The 21388-nt window shown below is 41.8% G+C and overlaps 1 protein-coding gene across 6 annotated transcripts in view; it reads left to right on the top strand.

Annotated features, from left to right (window-relative positions):
• The window catches only part of LOC128436985 (septin-9), a 60993-nt gene extending 42040 nt beyond the window's left edge, over positions 1-18953 (top strand). For 5 of the 6 annotated variants that reach the window (XM_053418935.1, XM_053418937.1, XM_053418934.1 and 2 more), the window contains 9 exons: positions 1242-1427; positions 5510-5638; positions 5769-5850; positions 6090-6227; positions 10390-10507; positions 13156-13251; positions 13495-13591; positions 16202-16253; positions 16891-18953. In XM_053418935.1, coding sequence (XP_053274910.1) covers positions 1242-1427; positions 5510-5638; positions 5769-5850; positions 6090-6227; positions 10390-10507; positions 13156-13251; positions 13495-13591; positions 16202-16253; positions 16891-17095 — 1103 coding nt within the window. In that variant the 3' untranslated portion in view covers positions 17096-18953. Of the gene's footprint in view, positions 1-511; positions 663-1241; positions 1428-5509; positions 5639-5768; positions 5851-6089; positions 6228-10389; positions 10508-13155; positions 13252-13494; positions 13592-16201; positions 16254-16890 lie in introns of those variants that run through there. The other variant, XM_053418939.1, reaches the window with a different exon arrangement.
• The last annotated feature ends 2435 nt before the right edge of the window (positions 18954-21388 follow it).

Genomic DNA, 21388 nt, shown 5'->3' with positions numbered 1-21388 from the left:
AAACTTCCCATTAAAGCTTCTGGATTATACAGTCAACTTTAATACTCCTTCTGTGCAGCTGCTCACTGGAGACACTTCTTCCAGGACAAAGTGACACAGAGCCAGAGAGGAAGGTTTTTTCTTTTTCCGCTGTGACAACTGTGTGCATCAGAGGAAATTGGTGCTTGTAGCCAGATCACATCCTCCAACTTTCTGCTCTGCCTCCATTTCACACTTTCTGTCTTATCTGTGGTGTCCAGGAAGTCAAGAAAACTCTGAGCAGGAGACTTGATGTCAAGAAATGTTCCACTGTTCATTCATATTTAAAAACACACAATGTCAGACAGACAAATCAAAAGCACAAAGGCCTCTTATGTTCCTCAACAAAAACTAAATGATACACCCATTACACAGCTTATAAACTCTACATGTCTGTCATTCAGGTTTCCACACAGAGAAAGGTCCCTTCAGCTGTATGTTTCTGTGGTTTCTAGTCTCTTACCACGACAGCAAGTTTCTGTGGCAGCCCAGGAAACGCTGTCTCCTCCTACTTGAATCGCTGAGGCGGCTGCTGCGTGCACATGCTAGCGCTTGGCAGAGTCGAGCCGTGTGTTTTCTTTACTTCGCTTGTTGCAGCTGTTCTTTGGCGTTCAGCCTCCGTCTTGGATTCACCTTAAAGTGAGGTAAGGTGTGAGTGATCTGCAGTTGGCGGCTCCTGACCTCTCCATTGTTTCGTTTCCTTTTACAAACATGAAATTAAGCTCTAATCTACAGCTGCAGCGTTTCATTATGGCTTCAACCTCTACATAATTTATTTTAGAAACATTTCTCTTGTGCGCAAACATGAGGTCATGGCTGGTGGAAATTTGTGCAACATACGGAGGAAGACGTGTCTGTTCCTGATTGATTTATTAGTGAGTTTAATAGTGAGTGTTTTCTTTGGAGGAACGATTACACTCAGAGGAAAGTTTAGTTTGTTATTTCATGTTTCTGTGTGAATGTGCCTCCTTTCTGCCATTATCTTTTCTTTTTTTTGCGTATTTTTGTGGCTGACCGTGTAAATTATCAGCTCACTGGTGTCGTCTTGAACGAAGGCGAGTTTGCAAAGATGTGAACTTTGTGTCTGATACACCCTGTTTCACACAGGAAATAAACTCTCACATCAGTGCCTCAAGTCGTCTCCACTGTGAACTAGACTTTTCTTTTTGACTAAACTCCTCTTTTCTCTTCTTCTTTTTGTCCCTTGGCGCCGTGTCCCTCAGGGTCAGAGGTCAGTCTGAGCCACAGCAACATGTCTGAGTCCGCCAAGGTCCACCACCCCGGGCCGCCGGTCAAGGCGGAGAAGACCCATGGCAGCGACTTCAGCTACGTGGGCATCGATGCCATCCTGGAGCAGATGAGGAGGAAGGCCATGAAGCAGGGTTTCGAGTTTAACATCATGATTGTGGGTGAGTGTCACGTGCACTTCTACGACTTTTAACAGGAAAGGTCTCATCGGTTCGATTGCTCAGCTGCAGGATCAGTCAAGAGAGGTGTAAGCTGTTTGTCTTTTTAATTTATAACCTTTTCTCAAATTCGTGACAGGAAGTTAGTGTGTCTCGAATCAGTGTCGACACATTTGTAATATGCAGCCATAACTAGAATTTGTCGAAGGTGGCACGGTGCGTCAGTGGTTAGCACTCACCTCACAGGAAAACGGTTCATGATTCAAGTTCCGGTCTCGGGGCCTTCGATCGAGCTGCATGTTCTCCCCGTGTCTGTGTGGGGTTTCTCTGACTTCCTCCCACAGTCTAAAGACATGTAGATTGGGGTTAGGTTAATCTGACACTCTAAATTGGCCTTAGTTGGGAATATGAGTGTGAATGGTTGTTTGTCTTTGTATGTGCGAACTGTCCAGTGTGTACACCACCTCTTGCCCAATGTCAGCTGGGATTGGCTCAAATACCCCCCCCCCCCCCCCCCCCCCATCCATGATAAGGATAAAATTATGGATGGAGAGAATTGATGGAAAGGGATTTTATAAGAACTTCACTAAACCATCTTCCTGCTGTAGATGCCATGATGATATTTTAGTGGCGAAATCATTTGTTTTAAGCCCATATATGGCTGATGTAAAATCCTTGCTTGTATAAACATAGTGTGCTATGACAACAGGAACTCACATAACTGTATGAGTCCAAGTTATCATCTGTGGTATGATGTAAAGATTACCTGTTCACTTCACTTCCTGCTTTGACGCTGAGCTTGACATTGAGCTTAATTGTTAAAAAAAACTTGAATTCATGTTACAACAACACGAACTGCAGAGCAAAGCAAGGAACAACTATCTGACAGTGCTCTGAAGGGAGACATGGCACAGTCAGCACCAAATACACACTATACGTCTTGTCAGGATCTCACACGTACACATTGTTTTGTCTGAACTAAAAAAAACACTTTCTACTTTTTCTTAATGATATTTATCATGATACTTCTCCTTTGCTTCGATACTTCTCCTTTGCTTCGATGCACTCATAAAAAGCAAAGAAATATATGTTTGGTTCTACTTCAGTCGTTGTGTGAAGGGTCAGTCAGCACGGGCTTTCATCAACGAGCTCTTTTCTTTGTATCCATGATGTGACAGACCCACACATACACACAAATGCACACACTTGAGTGAATAAAAGGAGGCTGTCAGATTGGGAAAGTGGCATAATGGTGGCAATTACTCCGAAACCGAAGTGCACGCTCCAGAGGGAGCACTCACACACCTCCTTAGAGAACTGCAACACACCGCCAATTAGTTGCCATTGTCACGCACTTACACACACACACACAAACACATGCACACGCACGCCTCCACGAAGGCATCTTTGTTCTCACATGCCGGCCGCTCGTCTGAAGGAAAAAACAAATCTATGCACATACTTTCCTCAGAGAAGGGAATGTCAACATTTATTTTTGTCACAGTCTGAGATATAGCGCCTCAGAAAATCCTGATTTTAGATTTGTAATTCAATCCAAATTAGATGTTGTTTATTTACATTGGCATGATGGTAGTTACTGCATAATTCAGTCCCTGCAGGTCACTTCTTTATGCACACAGTGAGATGGCACATTTCCAAGGAGATGTTTTCGCAACATGCCTAATGTGGATTTGTTACCTCAACCACAGAGGGTATGTTTTTACCCCTGTTTACCTGTTGGTTTGTTTGTCAACAGGATTATGCCATAAACTACTAATCTTGATGGAAAGGTGCAGAATAGGTCTGGAACAAATCGATCTAAGTTTTGTTGATGATCCGGATCAGAAGGCGAATCTAGGAATTTATTCTCAATATTCCGCACGGAATAATTCATGCATCTTGATGAAAATGTGACAGATTGATTGAATTTAAGGAGACTGTTGGGCCTTGGTGGAGGTATGCGCTGTACTGAGTGCTGCTCACGTTGCACATGGTCTGATCGTTTTAGAGAGAAGGTGGATACAACGTGACTCACCAGATGTTTATTTGTGGGAATAAACAAAGTAAGAACTATTTAAATCTTTCTCACATGTGTGTCTCAGATTATCTTCATAATTGCAGGCACAGCGCACGTTGACATGACATGTATCCACTTGTAGAGCTCCGACCCCTTAAGGATGAGGTGAATCTTGTCTCATTAGATGATACATAACACTGTTGTGAATTAACACTCTGAAGCTACGTGGACTGGAATGGATCACATAAAACTTTACAATGGAGGAAAAGTATGATGTGTTTAAATTGGAATGAGGTCATATTTGATCGCCAGAGGGAACTTTGACACACAACATGTTGTGTTTACAAATACTTGGCTCACACATCATTGGAGTCATATTTCAGAATGTAGGGCCAGTACTGACCTGCTTTTTCTGCTTTATACAAACAAATCTATCTGGTTAATCACTTTTTGATAGATTTTAGATATTGTAGAGGGTTAGGGTTAGGGTTTAAAAAAAATGCTCTGCAGTTAGACTCATTTGATCTGCTCTAGGCTTCATTTGTCTTCACCTTGTTTCTCATCTAATGAGGTTAAGAGATAAAAAATTATAGAATGTCAGGGTAGGAACATGACCTTTAAGCACCTTCTGAGATTATAATAAAGTTTCTGTCGGCTAACTGAGTTATCACTTGGCCGGCTCTTGAGGACGTGAAAGGTTAGAGCAGCTGCGGTCTTGGCCCTGTCCCTCGTGGTGTCCTCCATGAGATGCATTTGCCTAATCCCTGCCCTCGGCCCTGTGACCTTTTGATTTGCACCATGCAGAGAGGGCAGCAGGGGTGTCTCAGTGTGTGGGTGTGTGTTGGTGTGAGACAAAATGTGTGGGCGTGGGTAAATGCACAGGACTGAGACGACTGCATGTGGAGTTTTCTGACAGAGGAGAGAGTGAGAGTAATGGGAAAAACCATCCTGGTTGTCACTGGGGTCCGGGCAGTTTGGCATCTCTCCACATGTCACGGTGGATACCCACAGGTTCTGTGAACAGACGGCCGGAGGGTGTCACTTTGCTATGAAAAATATAAAATCACAAATAATTACATATTTAAAAAGTGTCGTCAAAACACAAATCTAACCCATATTTAATGTTACTGGTGTTTTTCACTTGCAACAACTGATCTATATGGAAATTAGTGCAGTAAAGCACAGCATGTGTTTCTAGGGTAAAATAAACAATGCTACTCATTTATAATAATGTATTGTAAAATATTCTTAAACACCACCAGAGATGTGTGATGTAGACACCAATACGTAACATGTGCACAGCCTTTACGTTAGTTAAGTATCATAAGTTATTTTAAATATTTTTATTTTAAAGTACATGTAGGGCTGAATAAAAACACGTGTCATTATCAAAAAAATACACTTCAATACATAATTTCTATTACAGTAGATGGTTCTATTTGTGAGCTCCTGTCTTCTTTGTGGAGAACAAAGGAATGAAAGGGCGAGAGCAGAGTCCTGAGGTGATTTAAGAAGTAGACTGCAGATCTGACTCAAGGGAGTTCACCACCTGCTGGTTTCATTTCAGTGATGCATGTTAAATTGGTTAAAACGTGTGTGTGTGTGTGTGTGTGTGTGTGTGTGTGTGTGTGTGTGTGTGTGTGTGTGTGTGTGTGTGTGTGTGTGTGTGTGTGTGTGTGTGTGTGTGTGTGTGTGTGTGTGTGTGTGTGTGTGTGTGTGTGTGTGTGTGTGTGTGTGTGTGTGTGTGTGGTCTATACAGTACATCTGTCCTCTTGACCTCCACAGCTTGCTCGTCTGACCCTGCAGCCGCCCTGCTATGCACACAGTCTATTAACTCACAAACACACTCTCCACGAAATCCAGACAGTACAAACATTCACACAAATAAATTCAATCTCACTATTTTGTTGGGAAAACCCGAAAATAAACTGGTGTGTGTTTTGAATTGAATGAGGCTTATGGCTTTAAATAACTTTGCCCTTGTGACTGTCTTGGGTTAAAACCAGCAGTGAATGTGATCCCAGCATCTCTAACTCGTGTGCGTGTGTGTGTGTTTTTTTCTGTTCAGGGCAAAGTGGCCTGGGGAAGTCCACTCTGATGAACACCCTGTTCAAATCCAAGGTGAGCCGTAAATCTGTTCAGCCCAGCCCAGAGGAGAGGATCCCCAAGACCATCGAGATCAAGTCCGTCAGTCACGGTCGGTCAAAGCTCACGTCCAGTAGCCTGCAGCTTAAATCACTTCCCTGCTGCTTTATCGTACTCCTGATGTTTTGCTCTCTCTATGGATTTGTGTGTGTGTACTAATGAAACAACACCTCTTGGTCCAGATGTTGAGGAGAAAGGAGTGAGGATGAAGCTGACCGTGATCGACACTCCGGGATTTGGAGATCAGATCAACAATGAAAACTGGTGAGTTACGTTGAAGTTACTTCATCTTAAGGCAAATTTGCACAAAAAAAATGTGATGATAAAACCTCTTTAATCATGCTCCTGTTCTATGATTTAGTTTTCATCTCAAATAACATATTTAAGTGTGCAGCATCTCTTTAATTGTTATCATCATTATGTATCACAATACTTTCACCTACTGCCATGTTGTCAATGATTGTGGCTGTACCTGCTTCCCTAACGTGTGTTTCCTTGGTCAGCTGGCAGCCCATCATGAAGTTCATCAACGACCAGTATGAAGCCTACCTGCAGGAGGAGATCAACATCAACAGGAAGAAGAGGATCCCAGACTCCAGGGTGCACTGCTGCATATACTTCATACCTCCCACAGGCCACTGGTAAGATAACATATCAAAGAGACCAGCAGCCCCCCCCCGCCTTTCGTTTCTCTCGGTCTCTCCCACAGCTGCAGAGATGAATCAGGCCTTCTGGGAAATCTCTCCCCCTGACCTATTGTCTTTCCACAGGTCTTGTGACTATGTCTTTCTCCAGCTCTTCTTTTTTTCTGTCTCCGGTGACCACATGTGGAACTCATTCTCTCCTCTCAGTCACTATAAAGTATCACTTGAGGAGTCGGGTTACTCAAAGAAACTGAATCCTAAAGGTCTCAGAGTTGAGAGCGGTGGAGAGATGGTAAAACAAGGATCAGGATGTGATCAGTACCTTATATGGAATAGATGAAATATAGTAGTTTGGCTGATTTAAAGGTTTATCGATCAGTGTCTTCACCATCAACATGTACAAAGTAATTCGATTTTGAGATTGTCTACCTCACCAGAATCTCCCTGTGCCCTAATTTGTCGTATCGCTGAGCCTAAAAGTATTTTTCTTCTGATTTGGAATTTGGACAAGCTGCTTCATGAGCGGTCTGTTTCTGATTATTGTTTAATCTTGTGAAGAGTGGCTCTCTCTGTTCATCTGGAACATGTTTACTTTTATTAAACAGACTGATGGAACAGATCTATCAAATCCAGTTTTTGCTGGGATCCATCATGACCGTGACCACACACGAGCACATTTCAGAAAAAGGTTTTTGAAAACGTACACACATGCAACACACAATACAACCATACCACGCTCAGTGTAACTGTAACCGTAACCGCTGGGGTAATTTTTGCAGGAGTCTTATGTCTGAGTGAATTAAATGAAGAAAGGTTTAGTAGAACTAAAACCAGTCAGAGTGACCTGGCAGTGTCTTGACGAAGCACATGTCTCCTGTTAAACAACCAGGTGGAGGTTGTTTGCCTCGCTTGCATGACGTTTGCTTCGGCTTCACTTTGCTAATACTGACATGATACAGACCACATTTCTCCTGCTGCTTTGTCGGTGATTAGGGTCTGTCTTTTTCTCCCCTCTCTGTAATTAGTTTGATTCAGCTGCGGTGAGTGGTGTGTCCTTGTATGCACCGAGGGTCAAGGAGGACACGCTGCAGCTAATGCAGGCAAACATCCAGGCTCCGGGTATTTGTGGTCGACGGCGGCATCCTGATAGGGGAACTGTGTTGTACACAAGAAGATGAAAGAACACAAAACACTCATGTGCACCAACTGTAAACATGCACCAATTTTCCAATTAACTGACTGCATATCTCAGTGACGGCTGCATCCACTGCTGCTTCATATTTCAGTGCACTGGTAACTCAACAGTTGTCCACTTGAGCCTCCTGCCTGTGAGTGGGGGATGACATGTGGGTGGGTGGGTGTGCACCCCACTGTTTGACATACCCCCTCATCATCTGCTCATGTCACCACAGCTGCTGCTGTAGAGAATGTGTGTTTGTGTCTGTGTGTGTATGTGTTCATGTAAACCTGTGCAGGGAGTGGACTGCACTGGGCAGTGGACGTGCTAACACTTGTAAAACCACCCTGAATGCGTCTGTGTGTTATCTTGCCTGCAGCTGCACACTTCAGCCACTCGAAATGTCTCCTCCTTTGTGAAATGTCCCGAAAGTGTCCACATACACACACAGACACACACACAGTCATTCATACATGAATGCACAATGCACATAAATGCACTCTTATGTGACAAACAGAACATCTGTCAGGAAGTGGTGTCTTCCTTAGAGTCAACCAGAGAGTAGACAGCATGAAAACATAGGAGACATCTGTTTGGGCTGGTTCAACCTGGCATACGCTTGAATAGGGTTAAATCATAGACTTTGTAAAAATAGATTGAATTTGCTGATACTTCCTCCGGGGATCAAGAAAATTCAACCAAAATATGGCGGATACGAACGCTGCCATTTTGCACATCTAATAACCTGTACCTTTCCCAGCTGTCTATCTTTATATACAGTCTATCAGTTAAATAGACAGAAAAAAATAGTTTGATCCTTAAAAAAACGAAAGCATAATAACTCTACTGTTGGTAATACATACTTCCACAGATTTTTTTCTGGGTCATGAGGAAAAAAAGCGTGGGCGAAATATTAGAAATCTCTTCTTTTCCTTTTTCATTTCATACAATAACACCAGTTGAAGCTTTAAATTGGGGTCTAATGCAAAACAGCCCCTGGATTCCTTCCTCAGAACTCCCCTGGTACCTCTCTAAGTTTTTCCATCATTGGAGATATTATGTGTTTTTTTTTCTTTGTCTTGTTTGAAACATCTCAAATACCAGTTTGAAAATTTGCTTTGAAGCTGCCTCTGTGGTTTCAGATAGATGAACCGTGCTCATGAAGCAGAACTCAGTCTTGGCATCAGCAGACATTTCCGATAATGGCGGAGACGGCCGCAGTATTTCCCTCTGGGTAGTCTCGTTACTACCTCCTTTAACGTTTTCTTCCTGAGAAGAAGGAGGCTGCTCTTTGACTCTAGTCGCTGGTTTCTAATCCCTCACTAAAACAGAGCAGACGATAGAACTTCCATTTGTGTAAACATGACTGCTCTTTATCCACATATATAGGGCGATGAATGCATGCAGGCAGGCGTGTAAATGTGTGCATGCGTGCATACATCCATATTTATTGTGTGTACAACATATGTGAGTGTGCGAGGATACATGTGCACATGACGTGTTTGCTCAGTCATGCATATGGCACAGCACGCATTTCTCTACTCTTGCATCTATGCATGCAGTCATGTAATTTATGTTTTACAAACATTCACACGGAGCGTTATCAACCTCTGGACCTTTCTCTGACCCCTGCCCTCTCCCTCTCTGCATGACACATGCCCGTCATCCACTCAGCATGAAAGATGCATCAAATGTAATGCTCTGTATTTTCTTTATTTCGGCTTGAACGCATCACTTTACGCTGTCCTATCTGTTTGTTCTCTCTCTTCTCTCGCTCTATGTATCTAATGCTCCCTTCTGTTTCATCTTGTGCTCATGGTGATATGGCTGTCACTCACAGTGTGGGGGGATTGAGAGAGAGAGAGCCAGCCAGGCATCTTCTGCAGCTGCTCCTGGCTCTTTGAACCAGGCTGGCCTGGTTTGGGCTGGGGCTAATTGGAGGGCATGAGCAAGACAGCATGAGGGGGGAATGTGTCTGGAGGAGCAGCTAGAGGCAACATTGACACAGAAAAGAAGGGGGATAAGAGAGAAACGGAGAAGAGAAGAACAGTGCAGACTGATACAAGAACAGTGATTGTCGCTGCTTCACAGAGAGTAACAGGAGAAACATGCAGAGAATATACTATACCAAGTTTGTGTTTAAGTCAAGCAAAAGCAGAATTTCACGACCAAATCTGAGACACAAAGACTGAATGTTTTATGCATCAACCTTCATAATGAATGTACAAGCTCTCCTACCGTCACTCAAATGTCACCTGGGAGATTAACATATGTTAATGTAATAGGATGTGGCTCCATATTAGAAACCAGGGTGAGCTGAATGTATCACAGTAGAGCATGATCAGCCCCTAGTGGTTCCTCTCCTCCATTGCATTCACATCTTAGAAATACGCAAGCTCTAAAGCAGTGGTTCTCAAATGGGGGTCTGCAGATTCCAGGGGCCGCACCGCCAGGGGGTCCACGAACAGTTTCCACATTCATCCATGAACATGAGCATAAGAGTATTCTCTGTTGACATGGTAAAAATATATTTTATACACAACTTATATCTTTCTAAGACATTTCTCTTTTTGTTCTTTCACATAACTGAGTAGAAGAGTAAAAAAAATAGGATTTGTTAAATTATTCCAAGGGAAATACACAAGGGGGTCCCCGGAATCTTTTATGTCTTGGTTGAGGGAAAAAATAGTTGTATAATAAAAAATATTCCTTGAGTGCCAGAGGAAAAAGCTGCGTTTTTTTGTATCCATTCTGGATTTAGCATCGTCACTCTGGAATGAAAAGAGAAGACATTTACAAACGAGTAACTCTTTGAGCAGAAATTCTATGAATTTGTATTGTTGTAATTTGAAATATTTCCCTCTTTGTCACTGGCCGCTTCCTCCTTCAGATTTCATTTCTTCATATGAGCAACACGGACACAGCTGTAGATTCATACATGAAATTAAAGTCCTACTCTGTGGTCTCTCTCCTCTCCCACAGTCTCCGGCCTCTGGATGTGGAGTTCATGAGGCGCCTCAGCAAGGTGGTTAACATCGTCCCCGTCATCGCCAAGGCCGACACGCTCACCCTGGAGGAGAGGGACGACTTTAAACAGACGGTGAGCGCTAACAAAACCCGGCTGGGTACTTACCCACACTGTGCATTAGAAAGTCCAGACAGAAGCATATAAGAACAATTTATTCACCAGCATTTATCTACTGAGCAGCGTTCCAGAGCTCCTAAGTCTGGCCCATTATGAGAAGTGAGAGCCTTTGCCCAGTTATCGTCAGAGCTGGCAGGTCCTTCATTACTGGTGAATTAATGGATGATCGTACGAGTCAGTCAAGTACAGAGAGGTTGACACTGAAACAAAACATGACCTCTATGAAACATAAGCAGAATTTAAAAAAGGTAGAAGGAATGTTTGAATATTGATCTGTTGATGGTTCAGTTGATCCACCACATAAGTCGAGACTGAAATATCTCAACCAATATTGGATTTTTTGGTGTTTTCCTGGTGTTGTAGCCTAATGGCTTTATCCCTGGCCTTTTGAGGTCGATATGTTTTTAGTGAGATGCGTTATAGACATATACCTTTTTTGTTTTCCTTTCCTCTAGAGTTATGTAGGTTGTCTGTGTATGAAAAGATCTCAGTTAAAAAGCCTAATCCAGATCATGTCCACCACAGAAAACACTGATCCTGAAGCTCCTGAAACTCCTCATCAGCTGTATGACTGACACTTCCTGGCAATCGTGAAATCACAATTCATCCCTTTTGCATAATGCACATCTAGCGGCTAGTGGCTCGCCAGCTTATAAAGCCAATTAAGCGCACGGTCACATCCTGGAATGCAAAGCGAGTATCGTCGGTCAAAGATCACAAATGATATGATTTGCCTCGTTTAATTCTCCAATTCGCCTCAGATGGTTTGCCACTAATACATTAGTGTATGTGTGAGTAAACTGTAAAGTGAGAGAGGAGGTCGACTTTTCCTCCACACGCTGCAAGCAGTTGACCAATCCCACACCAGAGGGGGCCAGCCGGCCAATCAGAGTGGTCTGGGCTTTATCAGGGGGCCTTAAAGAGACAGAAGCTAAAACCAAGCGTTTCAGACAGAGGCTGAAAAGAGGAGCTGCAGCAATGGACACTATGAGGACGCATGTAAACCTTTTCAAGTAATAACCCATTTCAAACAGGATGACGATGAATATCTGTCAGTTAATAACGTTTCAGATTTATTTATAGATTGCGATGCACATTGGTACAAACTCTATTGATCAGCTGATTTTGACTACCCTCTGGAAAATTGTTCATTTCTTCACTTGTATTGAGACTCCTCAGGCTGACAGTCCTCCACTGTTACCTCACAGCCACCAGCTCCTTCTCACGCCTTCCCCTGCCTCCACAGAGCCTTGCTCCAGCTGGCTGGACTCTTAAACCACCTCAGTGTGTTTCTGTCGGATAATTCTCGGTCCTCAGGAGGCACACAGCCACCTGCCCTCCTCCATCATTTCCTTTATCTCTCCGTCCCTCCTTCCATGAATACGGACTTCCCTAACAGCTTTATTCATTGTACAGAGGTATTGAGGCACCATGGGTGTCTTGGCTAACACGTTCCCCCTGTTGCCTGTGACACCGTCCAATAAGAATAAAGCCGGGATTGGAGCCGGCCCTGGCAGTGAAAGGAAGCCGCAGGGCTTGTAGCTGAATTGTTTTGGTTGGCCGCACATGCTCCATATGACCCTGAAGATTATTGACTAAAAGTCTTTTGTGCCAAATGTTCTTTTTTCCCCCATTTTCCCTTCAGCAACTTGACATGCAAACAGAATGAGAGTTTTTTTTTTCTTCCTTTCTTTTTTATTAAACGCTGGGCCTCAGTAGGTCCAGCTGTGAGTGTCTGGTCGAATTCCCTCTAACCAGCAGTTGATGTGGCCTCTTTGTAGAATTGTACTTGGTTTGCATCCTTTAATGTAGCCCTGAGAAAGCTTCCAAGGATAAACAATGAAATGTTTGATCAAGGACCAAGTGGAAATTGTCAGAGTTGTAATTGTGGGAGAGAACAGTCATTCATTAAATGGACATTTCTCCAAAAGGCTTGAGTTTCAGTCGTTATGAAGACATGCAGAGAATTTGCTGTGGCCATTTTATAAACCTTACCTCTGTTTGGATATCAAGGTTTCTTCTAATAGCGGTTGACCTCCATTGTTAACTCCTACATGTTTATTAGCGGTGGTGGAGGAAACTCTTGTACATTTACTCAAGTAAAATTAAAATCTACTTTTCTACTTGAGTAAAAGTATTTTATTTTAAAAAATATAATTAAAGCAATAAAAGTACAAATATTTGCAGAGTGTATCTGATTCCCTAATGCATCCATCTCCTTGGCCTCTTTCAAATCCATTTAACACGTTTCCTCTTAACCATCCATGATGCTTAAGTACATCAGCAATCGACAAAGTAATACATTCCCCAAATTTGCGTCAACATATGTAATCAAGTATTTAATGCAGTTCTCTCAAACCTAAAAACTGTATGTAAACAGGTTTCAAACCAAGGTGTGTGTGTGTGTGTGTGTGTGTGTGTGTGTGTGTGTGTGTGTGTGTGTGTGTGTGTGTGTGTGTGTGTGTGTGTGTGTGTGTGTGTGTGTGTGTGTGTGTGTGTGTGTGTGTGTGTGTGTGTGTGTGTGTGTGCGCGTGTGCTCTCTTTCTGGAAATCTATTTGTGGAGCCAGTTGGACTTGATGTTTCTTTGTCCCACTGTGTTCAGATTAGAGAAGAACTACGAGCCAATGGCATCGACGTTTACCCTCAGAAAGAGTTTGACGAGGACGCAGAAGACAGGATCATCAATGACAAAATCAGGGTAAGTTCACACACGGTACAACAGCCACAGGATCAGAACATCCTCCTGTGGCTCGAGCACTTCACAAGGTTATCACACATTTTATATGTTCATGTTTAAGCCATTGATATCTACAATTCTCTAATTGTATCTCTTATGTTTGGTTTTCATCTGAAGAAATTTATCACAGCATCTTGTTTAGTGAAAAAAAAAAAATCCCCAGTTACACTTCAATGACCGTGTGTTTGTGTGTCCACTCAACAGGAGATGATCCCTTTTGCTGTGGTGGGCAGTGACCAGGAGTACCAGGTGAACGGGAAGAGGATCCTGGGCAGGAAAACAAAATGGGGCACCATAGAAGGTAATACAATTATTTCTAATATGCATTCACAAACACACACACACACACACACACACACACACACACACACACACACACACACACACACACACACACACACAGCTTGTTCTACTAAACAGACAATAGAGAATGAGTCAGCAGGCAGAATAATGTAGGTTTCCTGAGGCTCTGAATCCATGTTCTCTGTGTTCACACTCGTTCTCCACCACCAGCATCAGTTGAAAAATAATTTGACTGACATTTATTGTTATATAAATATATGAGAGATTGGCCTAGTTAAAATAATGTCCATCTGTGTAGCGGAGTTTAGTCAAACATTAAAGAACGGCTCATTTACCGCACTCACACCTGGTTCACACCTGGTTCACACCTGGTCCATTTACACTGTGCCAAGACCATCTGACTTTATCACTCTGACTGATGATTTCATTTGACCTGATCTATTGATGACATGTACACATCGTGCCCACAACAACAAAGACAACAATGTGTTCATATTGTCAGTGTCTTCGGAGCATGTGTAAAGTTGCAGCTTAGAAACGTGGCCAGCTGGTTGAACCGTCTGTTGTTAGACAAACAGGCGTTGTGTTTACACGCGTCTCTGGTTCTGTAACCGGGGAGATGTACGAGACAGGAGGAAGGGATTTACAGGGACTTTCTGAGTCCAGAGGGGATAACAAGCAGAAACATGGCACACACACACACACACACACACACACACACACACACACACACACACACACACACACACACACACACACACACACACACACACACCCACACCCAAACGCCTGCAGTAACTTTGATACAGTTTACATATCAAAGTTGGCAAGTGCAGCCGGATTCCTTCTTATCAATTGAGTGTCCTTACCCCACCCACCCACGAGCGTGTGTTTGTGTGTGAGAGCGTAAAAGAGAGATACAGCTGAAGGAGGTTTGAACAAGGGACTCACAGTGTTAAACTAACAGTCTCCTTCCCACAATGCATTTCAGTACACCCCTGTATGGTGCATAGTGAACTCCAGTCCATTGACTGAATCGGAAAATATCAATAATTTATCCAAAAAAACGATCATTCATTGATTCATCTGTTAATTAGCAGGATTATACCAAAGCTACTGGATGGATTTCCACAAAACGTGGTGAATGGAGGCGGTGCATCTCAGGGAAGAACCCATTCAATTTGTGTGTGGATCCAGATCAGGGGGCGGGTCACGGATTTGTTTTCACTTTCTTCAACATTGCTAAATAGGTCCTTTTGCAACATTTCACCTTTTTTCCAGGGAATATTTAATGGATCTTGATCTGGCTCATTTAGGGAACTTATATCTATGAATGTGTGAAATTTGGTGCAGCTTGAATGAATAATAAGAGACTGTTTTAGTTGCATTCTAGTTACTTTGGAACTAGACATGTTGCTTGTCTGTTATATTTGTAATCTTGGTCTTTGTTTGTTCCAACATACTGGACTGCAGGATCCTTACGCCATGTCCATGTAGCAATTCTCATAATTGTAAATATATGTTACATCACATAAGGTATTTTCACAGTTTAACTCAAGCTGAAATAAAAGAGGAGCTTCTAAAACTTTAAAAATCCTCAACTGTTTGAAAAACATTAGAAATACTTGTAGCTTAAGGTGGAACCAGGCGGTTTTCCTTCCTAAAGAGATGACATTTCCGAGGCTGCATAGTAGCCACTCTCTCAGCAAGCATTTTGAAATTAACTGCACGGAGCTGCAGGGCGGCAGAGGTGACGTGCACGTACTGCGGGACAAATGCCGTCTGGAAGAACAATCTCGGCTCTAGTGAAGGCGAGCAGCAGGTGAGAGGGAACGAGGGGAAGCAGGAGAGCGGGAGCCGCTGAGCTGCCGCTCTGTCGGCACCGACATCCTAAATTAGGCCTCAGAGGAGAAACCAGAAGTAAAGTCTCTATAAGTGGAGAAGAAACCGTTTTTTCATGGGTTGAAGGGACAATTTGAGATGAGAGTGTGGGAGGCGTGCATTAAATGTATATATTGTACTTATATATAAAGTCCTGCGTTCTCGAGAGTAGAAAGTGGAGATACCAGCAGTGCAGCTCGTTACAAGTTAGTAATGTGCTCCCCCGACGCCACTAATCAGCACTCGCAGACGCAGCAGTCATTCCACTCTCTTCCTTTCAAAGAGAATTTAATTTCCTGCCCCTGGATTTCAAAGCTTTACATAAATAGCACCCTCCTTTTTTTTTTTCATTTACACTCTTGACATAATCTATAATTCAAACATGCGTTAGTCCTACTGGAGGCAGCGGCGGCTTGTCACGGGGAGTTTGTTAAAATGTCTCACTTAAAGTCGCCCCAGTACAGAGAGCGGGAGAGCTAAGATGTATTAAATTACTCAAAAGTGGAGAAGGGTGTTATCTTGGCTTAAAAGAAAATTGCCGGCGATGTAATGTTCGAGGATGCCCTTCATTTGACTTGTGAGCAACAACGCCACCTGGTGGCAGGTTATGGGATGCTTCCAAACAGGGTGGTTTGAAGCATCATATCCATTTATCTAATTACTACAGCGTATTAAATGTGTTAGACGAACTAATGTTTCTTCTTCCCTGCTCTTGCCCTCTTTACAGTTGAGAATATTGCACACTGTGAGTTTGCCTACCTGCGAGACCTCCTCATCAGGTGAGCTTCCACTGCTCGACTTTGTGAATCCTATCATATATAAGGACTATATGTTTTTATCGATTGACAGACACTGTACTAATACTCCTGTTTAAATGTCAATGTAAAGCTAAATGGTTAAATGTATTACTTTGGTTAAATGTAACTTACATTTGTTTTGTTTAGTTTTTTCCTTTAGTTCTCTTTTTATTTCAGCATCTGCACTCACATAATTCAGATTGTGTTCTATTGTCTTAGGTCTTGTATGGTGTTGTCTCATGTCTTTGTCTTATAGGTTTTAATTTATATATTTGCACTTTAATTAGTATGGTATGAGCTTTTCTAATATTGTCTGTTATTAGTGAGTGCACCTGTGGATTGCTTATTATTTCACTGTACTGGTTGAAGTGGAAGTTGTTCTTTGAGATGTAAATAAATACATAAAATCATATCAGTACAGGGATATTTTCAGTAAAGATGGGTCATATCAGTGTGAAGCAGTTTGCTTTCACGATTCACAAATAGCCTTTTTGAGGACAAGTAGTTAAGTGCACACAGAGCAGGATTACAGATGTATATTAAAGATCTGGGGTCTGCCTTGATGGCACTGACTTTGAGAACCCATACCCGTGCCGTAATGACATCTCCTTTCTTTCAGGACGCACATGCAGAATATCAAAGACATCACAGGCAGCATCCACTACGAGACGTATCGCGTTCGCAGGTTAAATGAATCCAACGGCCATTTCACCTCTCTCCCCGCGGTCGAGCCAAAAACCAACGGTCTGCCCGCGGAGCAGCCGGCCGCCCTGCAGGCCAACGGAGTGGCCGCCCAGCACGGAGCCCTGTCCCACGAGATGTAGAGAGTCCCGCGTGGTGCCAAATTATGATTCAGGACACAACAGATACACACACAAATGCACACACACATTTTTGTTCTGTTTATATGAACATACACTCACACAAACACAAACACATACACACACACACACTCATGCTGTGAAGACCATTTTTGTTACATAGAAGGACTACCTAACCACAGCTTTTAATTTATCAGGAGGTTACAAGGACACAGGACTCAGAGTAAATCCCAGCATTTAGCTTCTGTTGTGTTTTCCCAAAGTTACAATTTGAGCAAAGTCACGTCTTAGCGCAGATCCACATATTGTACCACTTGTTTTCTTCTCCACTCCTGCCTTTGACTTCCCTATGCAATCTACATCAGGGTTTTTTACAATGAACCCTGAATGTTGTCAGGTCACAGATAGACAGAACCAAACCAAACACGTACAGTCGATGTCTCAGTAGTCAGGTTTGTGCGCTGGGTTTATTTTGTTAAGCGCTTCCACTCATTGTCAGTGCAGCGGCCATGCAGGGAAAATGTGAGGGATTTAAGAGTGAAGTTATAGGTACAAGATTTTTATTGAATCAATCAGGATTATTGTGAAAACTGAGGATAAACTCTAATTCAAATGAAGTACAGCATGTTGGATTTGATAAACGAGATTAGCTCTGAACTAGAACAACTGTCAGCGCCACTGGCCCGCTCTACTTTGTGTTGTGGTGTAGAGTTTTGTATAGATACTAGGGTTAAGTATAGGGATATTATAGATTAGGTTTATAGTATTACGGAGGATATAAAGATATTGCTGACACCTCTGCACTGCAAAATAAACAAAAGAAAGCAATAGCAGTGTGGAGCAGCTTTCGGGGAGAAGTCGTCTCGTCATTATTCTGTTGTGTTATGATGTTTTTTAAATCCCTTTTATGCCAAACCATCCTGTCTCCTTCTATATAAAGACAATATTGTGTAACACAGTCATACCTTGCATTTTACAACGCTCATTTATCATTGTGTTTTTATTGCTGTTGTTGTTCCTGGTCTAATATTATTGTATGCGATGGGGTTGTGGAGGAATATGTGCAACTGTTTTTTTTGTTTTCTAACTGTAAACCAAATAAAGTCATCAAAATCCTTTTTTTTCTGTTCTAAAGAGAAGCACATGCAGTACATAGTTGTTTTATGAATAGATATTTATGTGTATGTTCAGTGTAATCAGCATAATTCAACTTTTCATTGTTGCAGGTCTTAAAACAGTGACGATCTTTTAGCTTTAGACAGTGTTTGTTTTCCTTTGCCTGCGCTCACACATTAAGTCGTACCCTGTTGCATATAGGCTCCACTGTAACTGGTGCCCAAGGAGTTAACCTGCCCGTGAAGTAGTCTGTGCTTGTTCATTTAATATTAATATTACAACAGATAGAGCAGTTACATTTACATTAAGAGCGATTTTATCACAAGAGGAGGTTTCCTTTTCAATAACCGGAAGAATTTGTTCCAAACAATCTTGTATAACACCCAGAAATTGACACGATGCCACTGTATTTGTAATGTGGAAACGAAAACTTGCATTCATCCATGCACACCGGATGTTTTATATAGAGGCCACGTCTGAATTCATAACATCCTCCTAATATCCTGACAAACGTAAGTCAACAGTGTTTGTTTTGCGTCTTCGTGTCACATTCAAAAATATTTTCTGTACATGCAAAGAGAAGAGATGACCATTGTCCTTTATCCAGAGAAAGTTATTAGGTTCCACTTTGTTTACTGTTGTATAGTTCTTGTGTCATTTGTTATGGTATCATAGATCAAGGTCTCATCTTTGATATGCTATATCTCAAAGAATAAAGATTGATATTTTTATTGTTTAAAGTCAATTTTGTTTATTGTCATTATTATGCAGTGTTGAATCCAGGACATCATGAAGATATTTAATAACGTAACTCAATTTTCTCTATAACCTGTTTTCAAATATCACTGTTATATACATGTACTCTTTAGTTTTCCGTGTCTACACTTTATCCCTTGAGACAAGTTCATGTACTTAAATGTTTAATGAGGAATTCTGTCTTTAATTAAGTAAGTTAAATGCCACTATAGCACATACCTCGAGTCCCAACAGTCCACATTTAAATTCACAAGATCCATTATTATGAGGGATCTGATATCAGTCCAATTTTTTCATTAAGATTCATGCGATATTCCGTATCTTTTTCTTTATTGGTTCCTTTATCCAGATCAGTGTCAACAATTTAAGGGATTTTATTTTTTTGGTCCATATCTCATCCTTCCACCAAGATCTGAGAAAATCTATTCAGCAGTTTTCCCACATTTCTGCTGACAAACAAACCGTTTGTTACATTACTGCAGTAAATTTAGAACATCTCACCAAGTGCTGACTAGTCATTTAACCATTCTGATATCAAAAACCAACAGTACCTGCTTTTCACTTGATGTTAAACCACAGTAAAAGCAGCATAATTGTATGAAAAGTAAAGTACACTTTTCTAAATGTGTGCATATATATATATGATATGCCTACCTTTGAATGTAGATTCTTTATTTTCATGTGAAGACAACCTGCGCTAGAAATACAAAGAGAGAAGAGCTCTTCCTTCTTCAGTTCAATCATAATGGTTTTATTCAGACAGAATAAATCACGGAGTAAACCACGTCTCACAACACAAACCCAACTGAGAGGAATGTGAATGTGCAGCTTTCACAGTAGCATCACACCCTGTTCACACAGCACCGCTTTAACAGGGCCTCTCATCTACACCTCCCATCACACACTTCTCAACTAGGCTATTGATCGTAACGTGTTGACAGTGTTGTTTGTCCGAGGTCATCGTCACCCTCTCACACCTTGTAGCTCCTGCTGCAGCTTTTCCTGCCACTGGTTTGAGACTCCGACGCCATCGTGACAAATGAAACCTTTGAAGGTGAGAGACGATGAAAGCTCCAGTAGAAATCAATCAGTCTCTGGAGCGCTCACCTCTAACGTTGACACCTCTATCTGTACAGTTTCAGCCGCCCTGCAGCATGAAGGTGAGAGATAATGACGTTCTCTGACACTGCTGCGACACGGTCAGCTCCTCTGGCTGGAACAGGTAAGCGGCTTTAAGTGGCTGTGGTTGTTGTGAGTTATACCAAGAAGCTCCCATCTTCTACCAAAGTCTACACTGCATTCTGATTTTACATCATAAGACACCAGGACAGATTCGTTCAGAAACCAGACAGGATTACCTCACGGCACAAAGAGCGATTGTCTGAGCCAAACTGAGCTTTCCGGGGGTTTGTGTTGAAATGTCAGATCTGAGATAACTGCAGGAGGGAAAAATCATTTTCAACATCCTTCTTCAAAAAAGACAAATGACCTCTGATAAAAAAATCCATAGATTGTGTTTGATTTATTGCAAATCTGTCATTTTGACGGGCCCTGGGGGAACATTACCCACCTTTGCTCTCATTTGGTTTAAGAACGTGATCACTAAGGGATTTATTCAAAGAGTTCTGTGACAATACATTTCAGCTCATAGTCTAAAGGAAGGCTGAACTTTATAGATTATTTTATGAGGCATAATCTTGGAAAATAATCTCCATTGAAATCTTTATATATCCTTTTTTAAATTTGAGTATGTTGATTGACAGTCGGATAAATGGAATGAACCGTAATATATTGACTGAAATGTATGAAGATGTAATGAAAGTTTGAATGTGTATATCAAATATATTTAAAAAGTAAAATAAAAAACAAAGGGAAAGCACAATACTCATCAATTCTTCCCTGTAAAATAAGACTTCTGGGGCTTTTATTTTGAAAGTTTCTTGCTGCGACTGCAACATCTTTCAGGGGCGGGCCTAACACGAGTCCATCCATAAGTGGATGATTGGGAAAGTGTTGTATATATAGGACATATGCTCCTCTGCTCTGTAAACAGGAAACCCAGGAGCAATGATCAGTTCAAGCCAGTGAAGCTCATGGAGTCAAGCATCTTCATATTTTCACATTTTCTTGTACCTGGTGGCTGGTATTACTTCAACCAAGATGCAATCCCTGCAGCTATCTGCTTTATTCAACTTATAAAATTATATATAATTAATGTTCTGTGGAACTTTATAGACACGTGAAGACATAAAGGCTTTATCGAATTGGAAAAGTGTGTGAATTAACAACACTGTTTTTCACTTTCCTTTGTTTGATTCTCACGAGCCGACTCTTAACAAGCTGAATATAAATGATGATGAGCACAGAAGTGGACGAGTGAGTTAACACAATCCTGGAAATTGCTTCGGTAAAACAACCATCCAT

Source organism: Pleuronectes platessa, chromosome 3 (assembly GCF_947347685.1).
Source record: "Pleuronectes platessa chromosome 3, fPlePla1.1, whole genome shotgun sequence".
Taxonomy (NCBI): Eukaryota; Metazoa; Chordata; class Actinopteri; order Pleuronectiformes; family Pleuronectidae; genus Pleuronectes; species Pleuronectes platessa.
The sequence above is the reverse complement of the archived record's forward strand: the minus strand, read 5'-3'. Positions and strand labels throughout refer to the sequence as shown.